The sequence below is a fragment of the Piliocolobus tephrosceles genome, chromosome 7 (genome assembly GCF_002776525.5).
Source record: "Piliocolobus tephrosceles isolate RC106 chromosome 7, ASM277652v3, whole genome shotgun sequence".
In the NCBI taxonomy this organism is placed as follows: Eukaryota; Metazoa; Chordata; class Mammalia; order Primates; family Cercopithecidae; genus Piliocolobus; species Piliocolobus tephrosceles.
In genome coordinates this window covers 99,939,938-99,955,750 of record NC_045440.1, presented here as the reverse complement: position 1 = coordinate 99,955,750, position 15,813 = coordinate 99,939,938, and the positions used below count along the sequence as shown (strand labels likewise).

At 46.6% G+C, this 15,813-nt stretch overlaps 2 protein-coding genes across 4 annotated transcripts in view; one reads left to right on the top strand and one right to left on the bottom strand.

Moving 5' to 3' along the window:
* LOC111520882 (matrilin-2) overlaps positions 1-1,472 on the bottom strand; it is a 178,700-nt gene extending 177,228 nt beyond the window's left edge. For all 3 annotated transcript variants that reach the window (XM_026454937.2, XM_026454938.2, XM_023183973.2), the window contains exon 1: positions 1,252-1,472. The gene's annotated coding sequence lies outside the window, so the exon portion shown is untranslated. The remainder of the gene's footprint in view (positions 1-1,251) is intronic.
* On the top strand, positions 1,042-5,235 carry LOC116418865. Its single transcript, XM_031935881.1, has 3 exons — positions 1,042-1,181; positions 2,126-2,251; positions 4,794-5,235. The coding sequence occupies exons 2-3, from the start codon at positions 2,147-2,149 to the stop codon at positions 5,157-5,159; spliced, it is 471 nt and encodes a 156-aa protein (XP_031791741.1). The 5' UTR covers positions 1,042-1,181; positions 2,126-2,146; the 3' UTR covers positions 5,160-5,235.
* Positions 5,236-15,813: the final 10,578 nt, after the last annotated feature.

The window sequence follows — 15,813 nt, the reverse complement described above, 5'->3', positions numbered from 1 at the left end:
TTTTTTTTTTTTTTTTTTTTTTTTGAGATGGAGTTTAGTTCTTGTAGCCCAGGCTGGAGTGCAATGGCACGATCTCGGCTCACCGCAACCTCCGCCTCCTGGGTTCAAGCGATTCTCCCACCTCAACCTCCCGAGTAGCTGGGACTGCAGGCATGTGCCACCACGTCTGGCTCATTTTGCATTTTTAGTAGAGACGGGGTTTCTCCATGTTGGTCAGGCTGGTCTCCAACTCCCGACCTCAGGTGATCCGCCCGCCCCAGCTTCCCAAAGTGCTGGGATGACAGGCGTCAGCCATCGCGCCCGGTAGCCATATCTCACTTAATCCTCACAACTCTGTGGGTATTACCATCCTCATCAGACAGATGAGGAAACTGAGGCTTACAGTAGTTGGGTACCTTCAAGTTGGGTACCCAGCTTCACAGCTGGGGTTGAAACCTAAGCAGAATGACCCCAGTCTCTTCTCTCGACCATTCCTTAAAGGCCGATTGTAAGTGTGCTTGGTGCAGATGCATTGTGGCTTCCTGATTTATGACTAATTGAAACTTGGTCAATTGGGTTTGTTCGGGTGGGCGCGAGTGTCCCTGAGGAGAGCACCTTCCTGTGTCCCCAGTCCTGGACACCCTACCAGAGACAGTCCCCATTTCTCTGTCCTCTCCCCAAACGGCTCCAAACTGTTCTGGGGTTTCTAGCAACTACCACAAAATGCCTTCCCCTTTCTCTCCCTCTTCCATAATATAGGGAAGCTGGAGGTTTAGCTGCCATAGAGAACCCAAGAACAAAATCCAGGTGACACGGGCATGAAAATACTAGGTTCCAAAGAGAGAAGAGGGAGCCATCGGCTGTCCGTGGAATAGGAATCACCCCGCATACCCACTCAACAGGTCTCCCTTTCCCTGGGTCGCGGTGGCCGTGGTCTGGGCGTCCCCGCTGCGGGCCACAGCGCCCCCACGGGGCATTCCGGGGCGGCTGCGGCGCGTCTTGTCCTGCGCAGGGAGCGCGCCCAGCTATCCCGGCCGGGGTGGCGGGACTTCTCCCGCGGAGGGGTCCGGCAGCGCCTCCCTCCCTCTCCCGCTGTCCTCAGAGGGGTCGAAGGCGCCGGGGCCCCGGGGCGCTTGGGGCCGCAGTACGGGCCTGGGGAGGGCGCCTGCGCGTCGGGCAGCCCGAGCTCGGTATGTCTGTCGGTGGGTCGGTCCGCCTGCACCTCGGGGCCGCCCGGCCGCGCAGAGCCGGGGGAAAGCGCACTGCGCTCACCTGCAGCCGCCGGCGCCTGGGAAGCGAGGCAGGAGCGCAGTCACCCGGGTCTTTCTCGTCGGCCTCTTCGCCTAGCCGAGGGCCGCTGCTCTCCTCGGGAATCGCTCGTGGGAGGCGAGGACGGAGCCCCAGCCTCTGCCTCTATCTCCGCCGCCGCCGCCGCCTGCTCCAAGTCCCATCCCAGAGCGCTCCCCTCGCTCGCTGGCTGCCTGGGAGGCGCTGGGCAAGGGCGGGCGGGCGGGCGGCTGGGGAGGCGGTGCCGCGGCGAGGGTGGGGAGCGGGCCGGGCGGAAGGAGGGGTGTCCTCTTTGGGGATGGGGAAGGCGCGGAGAGGGAGCGGCGGCGAGGGCGGCCCCACCCTGCAGGCAGCCCCGGGAGCTGGGCACTCTGGCGGCGCGCCCTGCCTGCTGCCACCTGGCTCCTCTCTGTCGGTGCCTGAGCCCAGGAGGGCATCGGACTCCAGGGGTAGGGAGCCGCAGGCTCAGACTACAGGCAGCTTTAGGGGCCTGTCAGGGTGGGAGTTCGCAGAGGGGTCTTCTGGGGGAAAGGAGACATGACAAGAATCTTGTATCTAGAACTTGGGGTCATGATCTGCGGGATGCACCCGCTGATGACGGGGATGGAGAAAAAAGTGGTGAGAATTGGGCTAATTGATGACAAGCTCCAAGAGCTGTCTTGCCAGTGCCCAGAGCACCCCACCAGTGCCAGTTCATATTAACAGAGCGTCCACTGGCTGGGGACCAGGCCCTGGGGTGGGGAGGAGGTAAAGATGCCAGGATGGAGAGGAGACAAAATTCCTACCCCAAGGGAGCAGGGAAAGTCTAGTTCAGACAAGACTTTTGAAATTATGAGCAGAGATATTTTCAACTTTGCAGAATGGAGGAAGCTCACCTTAGATGTCCCCATGGAGCCTTGGAGGGATGCAGAAGACAGGATTGGCCAGTGACAGTCAAAGTGGCAGGCACCCCACTCGACTAGCTCCCCAGTTCCTGGAGGCTGGGGTGAGTGGCTCTACAACAGACCAGGACATCTCCTATAAAGCTCCAAAATTCTGTTCCCAAACCACTAACCAAGGCACCCAGTTCAGGTTTTAACAAACTACCAGCAGAGACAGCAGCATTATCTAGTTTCAAAACTTCTGAACATGCCACAGTCTGATAAATTGGTGCTTTGGGTGAACTTTCTTTTGTAATTGACTGTCACTCCTATTTGATGATAGAGTTGGTTTCTGAAATATGAATAAACGCCACGTACAAAATCAATTCTTCAGAAAAGCTCCAGGAGGGGTAATTAAAATTCCAGCCATGAAGCAAGGGGTTAACATACTCGAGCCATCAGGCGACTCAATGGTACCTTAATACCAAGAAAGAATTGTGGATTCCTGTCCCTTTACCCAATACCTTAGGCCCACTGGGCACTCTTGGCTGCCTGCGCTGATCAGAAATTGTTTTTTTGTTATGTCTTTGGGAGGAGGTAGGTGGAGGTCAGAAAGCAGAGGAAAGTCTTCAGGAAATGTTTGGTCTCTGAAGTCTTGGATCCCATAGAAGAAAATTCTTCCTGAGTCTGGGCCAGTGAAAATCCCCTAGGAACTGGGGAAGTTGAGCTACAGTTTATGGAAACTGAAATTTAAAATGTGTTGCCTTATTCCAAGACACCAGTGTGATCCAGTAATTTACCAGGAAAACAATAACAATCCCCAAACCCTTCCAAACTGTAAGGAAATTGTAATTTAGTAACTGATTCCGGTGACTCTGGTGTATGCCAATTAAAACGGGTGTTTTCCTCCCAGGGAGTTCTATTGGAATTCTTCAGAATAGTTCATCTATGTACAAAGCACACTTGGGGCCAAGTCAAATAGGTCAAATGAGTTGTTCTACCTTGTGGGATGATCTTCAGGTCTGCCAGAAAAAAGTGAAGCAAAAGCAAGTTCAATGTCCTGAAATATAAAGTCAGAACAAACAATGAAATGATTTCTGGGTTACCTTCAGGATGAATTGCAAGTTGATAATTAAGGCTATAGATTAGGAAAAGGCCAAAATTGCCTTTTCTGCTGGAGGTCCTGCCATGTCCTAGATGTACAGAGAACCTTATTCAGAAGTGTGGGGTTAAGATTTTTAGTTCTGGGACTGGGCGATGGCTCACGCCTGTAATCCCAGCACTTTGGGAGGCTGAGGCGAACGGATCACTTGAGGTCAGGAGTTCTAGACCAGCCTGGTCAACATGGTGAAAACCCATCTCTACTAAAAATACAAAAGATAGCTGGGTGTGGTAGTGGGCACCTATAATCCCAGCTACTCAAGAGGCTGTAATCCCAGCTACTCAGGAGAATTGCTTGAACTTGGGAGGCAGAGGTTGCAGTGAGCCGAGATTGTGCCACTGCACTCCAGCCTGGGCAACAAAGCTAGAGTCCATCTCAAAAAATAAAAATTAATAATAATAATAATAATAATAATAATAATAATAATAATTAGCTGGGTGTAGTGGCACACGCCTGTAATCTCAGCTACTCAGGAGCCTGAGGCTGGAGAATCACTTAAACATGGGAGGCAGAAGTTGCAATGAGCCAAGATCGCACCACTACATTCCAGACTGGGTGACAGAGTGAGACCCTGTCCCCCCCAAAAAAAAGATTTTCAGTTCTTATGTGGGCACTCATGTAAGCAGACAAAAATGAGATATGTATTATCTGAGAACTCCTAAGAGTTCACGAGTTAACTGGAATTGGTATCTGTTTAATCACAACCTGAGTAGCTATATTTGGGACCAACTCTCAGTTCTCTGTCTCCACGTAGAGTCTATTGTGGAGTAAGGATTTGGGTCGGGGGAGTCATTTGACCCAGACCTCACACTCGTGAACAGCCTCGAATATAGACTTTAAACATAAGCATCCCTTTGCTCCTGTAAACATTAGAACTTTTTTGTTTTGCCTTAGAATCCTTCTTACTTGAGACCTAGCTATCTGGCCTAGATGGCAGATTGAAATGAGACTGTCAAATCCAAAGGGGACCAGAGTACAGTATAAGAAAACTGAAGAACAGACACGTTGCCTCACAGACCTCTAACCTAAAATAAAGCTCTACTGAATGCATGAGGAGACATGTAAAATTGCAGTGTCATCTCACGTGCACTGTTTCCCTAGGTAACAGACAGTGTTTGAGTCCCATGTAAACTATTGGAGCACCTCCCCGTCTCCCTCAAGCAGAAGGGCAGGAAAGGAAACATCTTCGCATCTGGCCAGCTGCCAATTTGTTGGAGCTGGAGTTGCAGGGTTAAGGGAATGTTGCAAGGTAGTGGATGAGCTCGGACTCCAGCCCAGGGAGGGGAACGCTGTAGGCAGGGACGTGCACCCTTTGGGATACCCCATCTACATGGAGAGCTGGGTCCATGTCCAGAGAGTTCCTTTGAGGACAGGCTGACTGACGGCACCATTGTCCTAGGTGGCATCATTTCTTTTTTCTTTTTTTAGCATATGAAAATTTATTACGACAGTATTTTCACCATTAAAATGTATGATCTTGGTCTTTCCTTCTTGCCTTTGTATAGGGCCAAAAGAAAGACATAGGCTACTTTGACAACCTGAAAGCGGACTCCAGAAATATCACCAACAGCATGACCTTTTTGACCAAATCCAGCAACCACAACTTTATTATTTTCCTCAATAAAGTTCAAGCAATCATCATTGAGTACAAAGGCTGTGGTTTTCTTGCCATCCTTCATCCACTGGACCCTGACACACTTCCTAATGGCAGAATTTGGCTTTTTGGCTTCAACTCCTACTTTTTCCAGCACAATTCCTTTTGCATGAGAAGTACCTCCAAAAGGGTTGGCCTTCAGGGCTGTGCCCACATGGGCTTTCTTGTACTGTATCATGCCACTTCTGATCTCATCGGTGACTACAGAGCCTCCTAGCAGTACGAAGTCCACGACACTCACCCATCCTGCCAGTGCTACAGGCCTGAGCCAAAGAGAGAAGCAGCTGTCGCAGGTGAAATCATTTCTAAATAAACATATCCCATCTTGGAAAGACAGGATGAAAGTGATCAGGAAAAAACTACAGCAAGTTGAAAATTTGTTCGGGAAAACAATACTTATTTCAAAGGGGACTCAAATGTGTTTATGTGATCTTGACTTGGATCATGAGCTCCTGAGGACAAGCACTGGGTCTTTTGCTTGTTAATAGACCTTGCCCTATGCCATGCTGTAGAAGGGACTGGGTTACTGACTTTAACCTGGATTTTAGAGCCTTGTAGTTTTGTGGAATCAGACTGATGCACTTCCTATCAAGGATGAGATAAGGCCTGGCACAGTGGCTCATGTCTGTCATGTCAGCCCTTTGGGATCCTCCTATGCAGGAGGATCACTTGAGCCCAGGAGTTCGAGACCAGCCTGAGCAACACAGTGAAACCCCATCTCTGCAAAAAATTTAAAAATTAGCTGATGTGGTGACATGTGCCTGTAGTCCCAGCTATTTGGGAGGCTGAGATGGGAGGAACACTTGAGCTGGGGAGGTCAAGGCTGCCGTGAGCTGTGATTGCACCACTGTACTCCAGATTCCAGCCTAAGCAACAGAGCAAGACCCTGTCTCAGATTTTATAAAACAGAGATAATAGGCAGTCGCGGTGGTTCATGGCTATAGTCCCAGCTACTTGAGAAGCTGAGACAAGAGGATCCCTTGAGCCCAGGAGTGTGAGCCTGGCTTGGGCAACACAGCAAGACCCCATCTCTACCAAAAAAAAGTAATACTAATAATGTTAAAGAATGAGAGAATAGAGTGAAGTGGGGAGCCTTACAATGCATACGCAATAGTAAGTACAAATACAATTTGTTTTCTTGGATACTGACAAGGCTGAAACACTGCCTGTCTACCTGCACACTGTCATCCAGGGGAGAGTGGCATGACCACGGCTCACTGCAGCCTCAAACTCCTTGGCTCAAGTGATCCTCCCACCTCAGCCTCTCTGAGTAACTGGGATTACAGACATGCGCCACCATGCAGACATAGACTCATTAATATCCTTGACAGAAGGTAGTTAGTTGAGTGTCACAAAGATGAGGCTATCGGCTTCTAATAGCAGACCACTTTGTGCCAATTTCTAGGTTTAGGAATGAAAGCAGCAGCAATCTGTGTTGCTGAGCGATGCTTCCATAAATAGCAGGTCCATCCTCCACTTCCAAAGTGAAACCTAGTCTGCAGGTAGTTTCACTAACCTAGAAATTGGCACAAAGTGGTCTGCTATTAGAAGCCGATAGCCTCGTCTTTGTGACACTCAACTAACTACCTTCTGTCAAGGATATTAATGAGTCTGTGTCTGCATGGTGGCGCATGTCTGTAATCCCAGTTACTCAGAAAGGCTGAGGTGGGAGGATAATTTGAGCCAAGGAGTTTGAGGCTGCAGTGAGCCGTGGTCATGCCACTCTCCCCTGGATGACAGTGTGAGACAGTATCTGAGTAAAAAAAAAAAAAAAAAAAAATCATTTCCACTGCAGAAATTGCCTGCAGTGGGAATTTCTGTGCTTGAGTCTACGGTACCTGCCACAGAGGAATTTATATTGCTTTTACTATTGGAATTTTGTGATCTTCTTATAAAGGATGAAAGACAAACAAGGTTTATAATGCATGGTCTTACAGGGATTTCATTTAAATCTGAAGTGACCAGGAAGTAGGTGAACAAGTCACTATCTTTAAGTTGCATATTAGCTGTTGAGAATTTCCCCCCATTTATCCAAGGTCTCAGGGTTTCACCAAGGTCTTAGATTTGGTCATTTATTGTTTTAACAATGATTTACTAGGAAAGGGAAAAGAGAAAGCTCCTAAGAGGAGACACATCTAGCAATTTAATTGTGGATTCAGATTCCTACTGAATGAAGCTCACATGAAAGGGACTTGATCACAAGAATAGTGAGAACTAAGAATGCTGGTTTCCTTTTGATTTCAAATTTAGGCAGACTATTAGGTAGCCTCTCATCTTAGCAGGACTTTAATCTTTCTTTGGAAAGCAATCCTTTTATGACTGTGTTGCTGTTATCACCTTTACAACTTTCTTGTAAGAGTCAAGACACTCCCTTAAAAGACCCCCAGCCCAGTGCACACTACTCCAGCTGTGGCTTTGGCAGGGTTGCTGGAGCAGTGACTCTCCCACGGTCTCTTTGCATCATCTATAGGAATGAACGAATTTTATTTTTCTTTCTTTTTTTGTTTTCTTTTTTGTTTTTTTTTTCTTTCTTTTTCTTTTTCTTTCTTTTTTTTTTTTTGAGACAGGGTCTCACTCTGTTGTCCAGGCTGGAGTGCAGTGGTGCAGTCATGACTCACTGCAGCGTCAACCTTTCAGGCTCAGGTGATTCTCCCACCTCAGCCTCCTGGGTAGCTGGGACCACAGGCACGTGCCACCACACCTGGCTAATTTTTGTATTTTTAATAGAGACAGGGTTTTGCCATGTTGGCCAGGCTGGTCTTGAACTCCTGACCTCAAATGATCTGCTCACTTTGGCCTCCCAAAGTGCTGGGATCACAGGAGTGAGCCACCACGCCCGGTGGAATGGAATTTTTTTCTAGTAGGTGCTTCTGAGTTGTCTCTGGGGAACTTGAGCTCCACTGAGTTGCTTTTAAAAATTTGTTGCAGTCACTGGGATGGGATTACAGCTGGCTTTAATTTTCCGTATGTGCTTATTTTATTTTATTCTAGTAAATATGTTTTGAGTTCCTTCTATCTACCAGATATATGCCATACACGAACAGAGCAATAAGTAACACAGACTCTCTCTGAGTTGATAATCTACTGGCGGACTATCAATAAAAAAAGTAGTAACCATAGAGCAGAAGATATACGTTGATTGGGGATGCTGAGGATGCCATGGAAGAACATAAAATGAATGCCACCCAGAGCCAGGCACAGTGGCTCATGCCTGTAATCCCAGCACTTTGGGAGGCCAAAGGGGTTGGATCACTTGAGGCCAGGAGTTCAAGACCAGCCTGGCCAACATGGCAAAACACCATCTCTACTAAAAGTACAAAAATTAGTTGGGCATGGTGGTGCACACCTGTGGTCCCAGCTACTTGGGAGGCTGAGGCAGGAGGATCACTTGAACCAGGGAGGCGGAGGTTTCAGTGAGCCGAGATTGCACCACTGTACTCCAACCTGGGTGACAGAGTGAGAGACTCCATCTCAGAAAAAAAAAAAGAATGCCACTCAGAGTAGTAGACCACAGGCTTCTAGAAGGAAGTCATTTTCACATGGAGACCAAAAGGATGAGTTATTGGCTTTATTTTCTGTTCTTTCTTGCAACCCATTACTTATATAATTTTATTAAAACCTACAAGTTTACAATGTGTCTTGATGCCCAGCTCATACCTGGATTTTCTATTAAGATGTCTAAGGAAGTTTAACTCTCAGGGACACAGATGATACAGTGCATTAACTTCAATGGGGGGAAAAAAAAGCCTACACTCCCATGGGAAGTGACTACTCTTTTCTGTCTCTATTGGATAGGTGAGAAAATAGACAGCGATACTGGCTTTCTGGGGCAGGGGCAGGGGAGGAAGTTGGGTTGTAAGGTGGCCCTAGACTATTCCTCCAAGACAGTACAAATTATGTCATTGTTCTACTACTTACTTGCCTGAATTATGCTTGAAATGTAATATGTATATTCTTCTCAACAAAGATAGCTTAAAATGGTGCCCAATTTCCTCAAAAGGAAATTGCTCCCTTAAAAACAACCACTCTAAAAGGCCCACCTCTGTAGATCCCTCTTCCTGCCTGAATACACTCTTTATAACAATGAAAAGCTGACATTTGCAGAGCATTTTCCAGTCTAATTAAATGGGAAACTGACAGCTTTACTTATTTAACACAAACCTCAAGTTGAAGATTCACCCCAAGTTTACAGTTTACACAGCTTTGCACAACCTGCTTTCCTTCTTGGGATGTATTAAATCAAATTAGTAGAAATTGATGGTTGTTAAGAAGAAGCAAGAAGTTATATGTACAGAATTCTGAAATTCTCGATGTCTCAAAGAAATGCATTACCTACTTTGATGTATTCAATCTGCATTTAAGTTCTATGCCACTTACTATATGACTTTGGCCCAGTTATTTACCTCTAAAACCCTCGGTTTCCTCACCTGTAAAATGGGGTTAGAGTTAACAATATATCTAAGCATGCCTGCATATAGGAAGGGCTCAGTAAATGGTAAATGTCTTTCTACCTCATAAAAGGGTAGAAGCCGCAGGGAAAGAAAGAGGGGCGAGGAGAAGAGGACCTGTGATCTTAAGTCAGGAAGACAAGAATGACAGGGATTGCACCAATGGAGACACATTAAATCAACAGGAGCAGATCTCGGGGAAAGAAAGGACAATTTTCCATTTTAGGCACAATGAATATGAAATGTCAACTGATTGTCAAGATAGAGAAGACTGGGATTTAGAGCTGCTATTATTATTTACTGAAGGCAACTAAATGTAGGACAGGTAAATTTAATAGAAGACCTACAGTTAAAAACAAGTCCAAGGAACACCCTGTGAAGTAAAATAGAGAAAGAGAGTAATTAGAAATACATTCCTTGGCCAGGCATGGTGGCTCATGCCTATAATCCCAACAGGCCTAGGCAGAGAGGATCACTTGAGCCAAGGAGTTCAAGACCAGCCTGGGCAATATAGCGAGATCCTGTCTCTGAATTAAAAAAAGAAAAAAAAGTAAAGAAATACATTCCTTTAGTTAAAATGAATAAAATGGGTATCACACAAAGGCCACCACACTGGGTGCAAGGGGTGTCCCTGCCACATGAGACAACGTGGTCCTTTATGCTGTTGCTGGTCACAGACAGCAGACCCATTGTTCCTTGTCTTTCCAGAGCCAGGGCTTTCCTTAGGCACAGGTAAAGACTCATCTGCTCCTGAGCAGGCCTAGCTTGGACATCCCCATCTACGAGCCCAGAAATTGGAACGTGTCACTTGGATAGCAGGGGCTGAGACACTGCAGCCCAGACCTGTGACTAGTAAGTAGCAGCCAGGATGATGTCACACTCAATCCTAGCCTTTCCTGAGAAACGCAGCTCCAACCCTCATTGCTGGTGAATGATGTGCATCCTACCCTCAATCACACAGTTCCTTACAAAACTATCTTTGCTCTATTGAAACAATATACTTGCTACATGTTGACATACATCAAGGGATATATAATTTTTAATTCCTGGGTGAAGAGGTTTCCATCTTAATAAAAGTTGTGTTTACACTGTTAATGACTTTAGAAGAAAAAAAAAAAAAAAAAAAGGCTGGGCACCGCGGCTCACTGTAATCCCAGCACTTTGGGAGGCCGAGGCGGGTGGATCATAAGGTCAAGAGATCAAGACCATCCTGGCCAACAGTGAAACCCCATCTCTACTAAAAATACGAAAATTAGCTGGGCGTGTTGGCACGTGTCTGTAGTACCAGCTACTCAGGAGGCTGAAGCAGGAGAATTGCTTGAACCAGGGAGGCGGAGGTTGCAGTGAGCTGAGATCATGCCACTGCACTCCAGCCTGGAGACAGGGCAAGACTCCGTCTCAAACAAACAAACAAACAAAACAAACCGTATCTACTTCTGCCGCTCCTGGTTTGGTGCAGACTTGATACCTCTTTTGTGAAGCAGCAGCTGAGGAGATGCTGGCCATGGCCAACAAAAAGCCCAAGGAAAGAGTCAAAACAGGGCCAGGACAGTGGCTCACACCTGTAATCCCAGCACTTTGGGAGGCCGAGGCGGACAGATCGCTGCCTGGCGTCGGGAGTTCAAGACCAGCCTGGCCAGCATGGTGAAACTCTGTCTCTACTAAAAATACAAAAATTAGCCGGGCGTGATAGCAGGTACCTGTAATTCCAGCTACTCAGGAAGCTGAGGCAGGAGAATCGCTTGAATCCAAGAGACAGAGGTTGCAGTGAGCCGAAATCGTGCCATTGCACTCCAGCCTGAGCAACAGGGTGAGACTCACTCCATCTCAAAAAAAAAGAGTCAAGACAGAACAATGATCATATTAATTAGAAGGTAGCAGGGCAGGATGGTTCTGTGATGCAAGTTTAATTTTTGCATATATGTATATTTTTTGAGATGGAGTCTCGCTCTGTCACCCAGGCTGGAGTACAGTGGTGCAATCTCAGCTCACTGCAACTTCTGTCTCCCGGGTTCAAGTGATTCTCCTACCTCAGCCTCCCAAGTAGCTGGGACTACAGGCACGCACCACCACCCCTGGCTAATTTTTGTATTTTTAGTAGAGACGGGGTTTCACCATGTTGTCCAGGCTGGTGTTGAACTCCCGACCTCAAGTGATTCACCCACCTTGGCCTCCCAAAGTGCTGGGATTACAGGTATGAGCCACTGCTCTTAGCCTGTGGTGCAGTTTAAGGGGCATACACCACTCAGTAAACTAGGCCAGGTGCGGTTGCTCACCCCTGTAATCCCAGCACTTTGGGAGGCCAAAGTGGAGAGATCACCTGAGGCCAGGAGTTTGAGACCAGCCTGGCCAACATGGTGAAACCCTGTCTCTACTAAAAATACAAAAATTAGTCGGGCATGGTGGCACGCCCCTGTAATCCCAGCTACTTGGAAGGCTGAGGCACGAGAATTGCCTAAACTTGGGAGGTGGAGGTTGCAATGAGCCGAGATCGTGCCACTGCACTCCATCCTAGGTGACAGACCGAGACTCTGTCTCAAAACAAACAAACAACAACAACAAAAAACAAAAAACAGAAAGGAAAGAGGCATACATCTTAGTAAACTACTGGAAGCCTATTGTGAAGGACAGGGTTTGTCAATGAGGCAGATCAGATTCCAATTTGATAGGCAACCAATGAAACAGACACACTTGCACAGTTGGAAAGGGAGGATGAAGATACAATTGATGTGTTGCAGCAGCAGACAGAAGGTGTCTACTGAAAAGGGAACCTGCTGCTTCTTTACTCCAGAACTCTGTTCTTACAGACCAAGATTGTATTCCCAATTAGAAAACTGCAATGTGGTTCCACCATAACCCGACTACTACAGTATAGGTTTCTCTATTCCTTCATTTCCTCCTTCCCCATTCCCTTACTGTACATCAAGTAATTGCTACGTGTGCATAAGCATGTTCACTTTTTTCTTTTTGAGACAGGGTCTCACTCTGTCACCGAGGCTGGAGTGCAATGGCACAATCTTAGCTCACTGCAACCTCCATCTCCCAAGCTCAAGCAATTTTCCCAGCTCAGGCTCCTGAGTAGCTGGGACTAGAGACCACCCTTCATAACAGCGAATTATTTTTTTTTTTTTTTTGTATTTTTTGTAGAGACGAGGTTTTGTCATATTGCCTAAGTTAGTCTCGAACTCATGAGCTCAAGTGATCCACATACCTCCCCAAGTGTGGGGATTATGGGCACGAGACAGAGCGCCCCACCTGTTGCGTTTTTGGTTTTTTGTTTTGTTTTTGAGACGGAGTCTTGCTCTGTCGCCCAGGCTGGAGTGTAGTGGCGCGATCTCAGCTCACTTCAAGCTCCGCCTCCCAAGTAGCTGGGACTACAGGTGCCTACCACTGCGTCCGGCTAATTTTTTACATATTTTTAGTACACATGAGGTTTCACCGTGTTAGCCAGGATGGCATCGATCTCCTGACCTCATGATCTGCCCCCCTCGGCTCCCAAAGTGCTGGGATTACAGGCGTGAGACACCGTGCCCAGCCCCAACCTGTTGCACTTTTTTAAAAACTAAACAGCCGGTATGTTTTGATTGACATCAAGTGGAAATGGGATGGGGAAAAATATTGTTTCAGTGAAAATACACCCTTTCTCCATTAGTGGCATGCTCATTCAACTCTATATTCCAGCAAGTTGTTTTGCTCTTGTTTAAACAACAACAAAAACAAAAATCCTTGCATACCTTGTTCAACTGGAGAATTTTAATTGTAAAACCAATGACAATTTTATAACTTGTACGTAGCTGTTACAAGTAAGGCAATCTGTCTTTAAGTAGGGATAAATTACTCTAAAAAAGGAATCCTAGATAGTTTTCCCTTCAAGCCAAGCATCTTGTTGTTTAAATAAACTTTTTTTAAAAGTGTATCTAAGTTTTAGGTGGAATAAAACAACTTGAGTCTGTTGTGCTGTTTTAAGCCGAATTCTTCATTCTAAAGCATCAGCTGCTCTTGCTGGTAAGGGTCACATAGATGAGTATATGGTGCTAAGACTTTAACTTTTTCTGGGTTGGCCAAGCCACAGCTTCTTGCCTGCTGTCTTGGTACTTTAGTCAGCAGAAGGCCTGCGTGGGCTTCTGGGCAGAAGGTTGCAGATCTGGCTGGTTTCCATACACCATGAGCCATTTAGCAGAAAACTTGGCCAGGGTGCAGAAACACTTTAAGTGATTCCATGGGTGTGGAGACATCCTTGCAATCCTCCTTTTTCCTTCCCTTTTAAAACATGTATCTGAGCTGCCAAAAACCCCTTTTATATGGGCTATGGGCACTGTTTTTGGTGTTTGTTAGGTCTGAAGGGGGAGCCTTGAAAAGCCTTAGCCTGCGCTTTCTGCTGGCAGATCGTTTGCATGAGTTGCTCTTTCAACACCTTGGCAGACACCTGCCCTCTCCCCTCCAGAACCCGAGACTGCCCACGTGACCAGCACCAATGCAGTTTAATGATGTCTAAGTCAGTTTCCAGATTGGCTGCAAAACCTAAACACATCTCTAAAAAACTAAGAGAAAGGACATGTGTTTATAGTCTCATTAGTTTTCCTCTGTCACACACACACAAAAAAGCTCACTTCACACAGCAAGACTTTCCTCAAATGATGAATAGTTCAAATACAATAATACATCCCTCTATGGAGAAAACTTTAATGGTTACAGTTTATACAATTACAGTTATAACTGTAATGGTTACAGTTATAATGATCTCTATTGAGATCATTAATAATGAGTATTGTTGGTGAATGAACTGAGGGTAGAGAGAAAAGACAAATGGAATGTTTGGTTAAGCAGTCAAACTACACAAATATGTTTAGGATGAGAGTGAAAAATGGGGAGGGGCAGAAAGGCTCAGAGTAGGGGAAATTTCTTTTTCTTCCTTTTCCCTCCCTTCTTCCCTCCGTTTCTTCCTTCCTCCCTTTCTTCCTTTTCTTTCCCTCTTTCTTCTTTCTTCTCTCTCAAGGGCTAAAGAAATGCGGAAGGGGGCAGAAAGGCTCGGAGTAGGGGAAGTTTCTTTCCCTCCCTCCCTCCTATTTTTTCGATCCCAGGCTGGAGTGCAGTGGCGTGATCTTGGCTCACTGCAACCTCAGCCTCCCTGGCTCAAGTGATTCTCATGCCTCAGCCTCCCAAGTAGCTGGGATCACAGGCGCATGCCACCATGCCCAGCTAATCTTTCTATTTTTAGTAGAGACGGGTTTCACCATGTTGGCCAGGCTGGTCTCAAACTCCTGACCTCAAATGATTCGCCCACCTCAGCCTCCTCAAGTGCTGAGATTACAGGTGTCAGCCACTGTGCCTGGCCATTTCTTGCCTTCTTGAGGATGAGAGGAAGGGGGCAGGAACAAGGATACCAGACTCTGGAGGAGCTGGCGCACATAGTAGGAAGAGGGTGCAGGAAGGAGAGGGACTATCGGCCTTAAGCCTCTTTTATATAACTTGGCATCCTGGAAATCTGACTAGCTTGTTCCACGGAAGCTGTTTCTAGGGTGGACAGACCACAATTTAAGTCAAAGGGTGTGTATGTTTTCCTCTTCCTTCTACCCCAGCAAACAGACTTGAAAAACTGCAGGAGTAACTGCTTGTTTCTCTGTGGACAACAAAATAGGAGAAAGGGGCTAGATATCAAAATGGATTTGAAATACATTGAAAAGTATTTATCTGGATTAGCAATGAGACAAATAGATACAGAGAACTGCTAAGGCACGTAATGTGCTCTGCTAGGTCATTTTAATCCAACATCACAACCTTCCCATAGTGGAGACAAGAAGGGAACAACTCCTTACTCTGCAGAGGTAAATATGGAGGCAGCTCTTGACCTAGCCTAGGTTATGCGACAAGTCAGGAAAAGCCAGCATATGGGATCTCTGAGAACGAAGGGATTTGAGTGCTGCATGAATGAGATCAGCAGTCTTGTTTTCTCTCCAAGAACCCTATGTGACTCTCAAAATCAGCACTTTTCACATCATTTTTCTCTCTTTCTTTTTTTTTCCTGAGATGGAGTCTGCTCTGTTGCTCAGGCTGGAGTGCAGTGGTGCAATCTTAGCTCACTGCAACCTCCACCTCCTGGGCTCAAATTATTCTCCTGCCTCAGCCTCCCAAATAGCTGAGATTACAGGTGTGCACCACCATGCCCAGATAATTTTTGTATTTTTAGTAGAAATGGGATTTTCCCATGTTGGTTGGTTGGGCTGGTCTCAAACACCTGACCTCAGATGAGGTCTCCCAAAATGTTGGGATTATAGGCATGAGCCACTGTGCCAGGCCTGACCATGTATCATTTTTTATACTGCAAAAATGATTAGACAAAGAGCTATAAAATCATGGGGGGCCGGGTGCGGTGGCTCAAGCCTGTAATCCCAGCACTTTGGGAGGCCGAGACGGGCGGATCAC

Bases quoted from the DNA above. Each gene is read 5' to 3' on its own strand.
- LOC116418865 (XM_031935881.1), top strand. From the start codon at position 2,147: ATGTCCCCATGGAGCCTTGGAGGGATGCAGAAGACAGGATTGGCCAGT. The intron at 2,252-4,793 runs GTGAGTGGCTCT...GCCTTTGTATAG, and splicing joins CCCAGTTCCTGGAGGCTGGG to GGCCAAAAGAAAGACATAGG.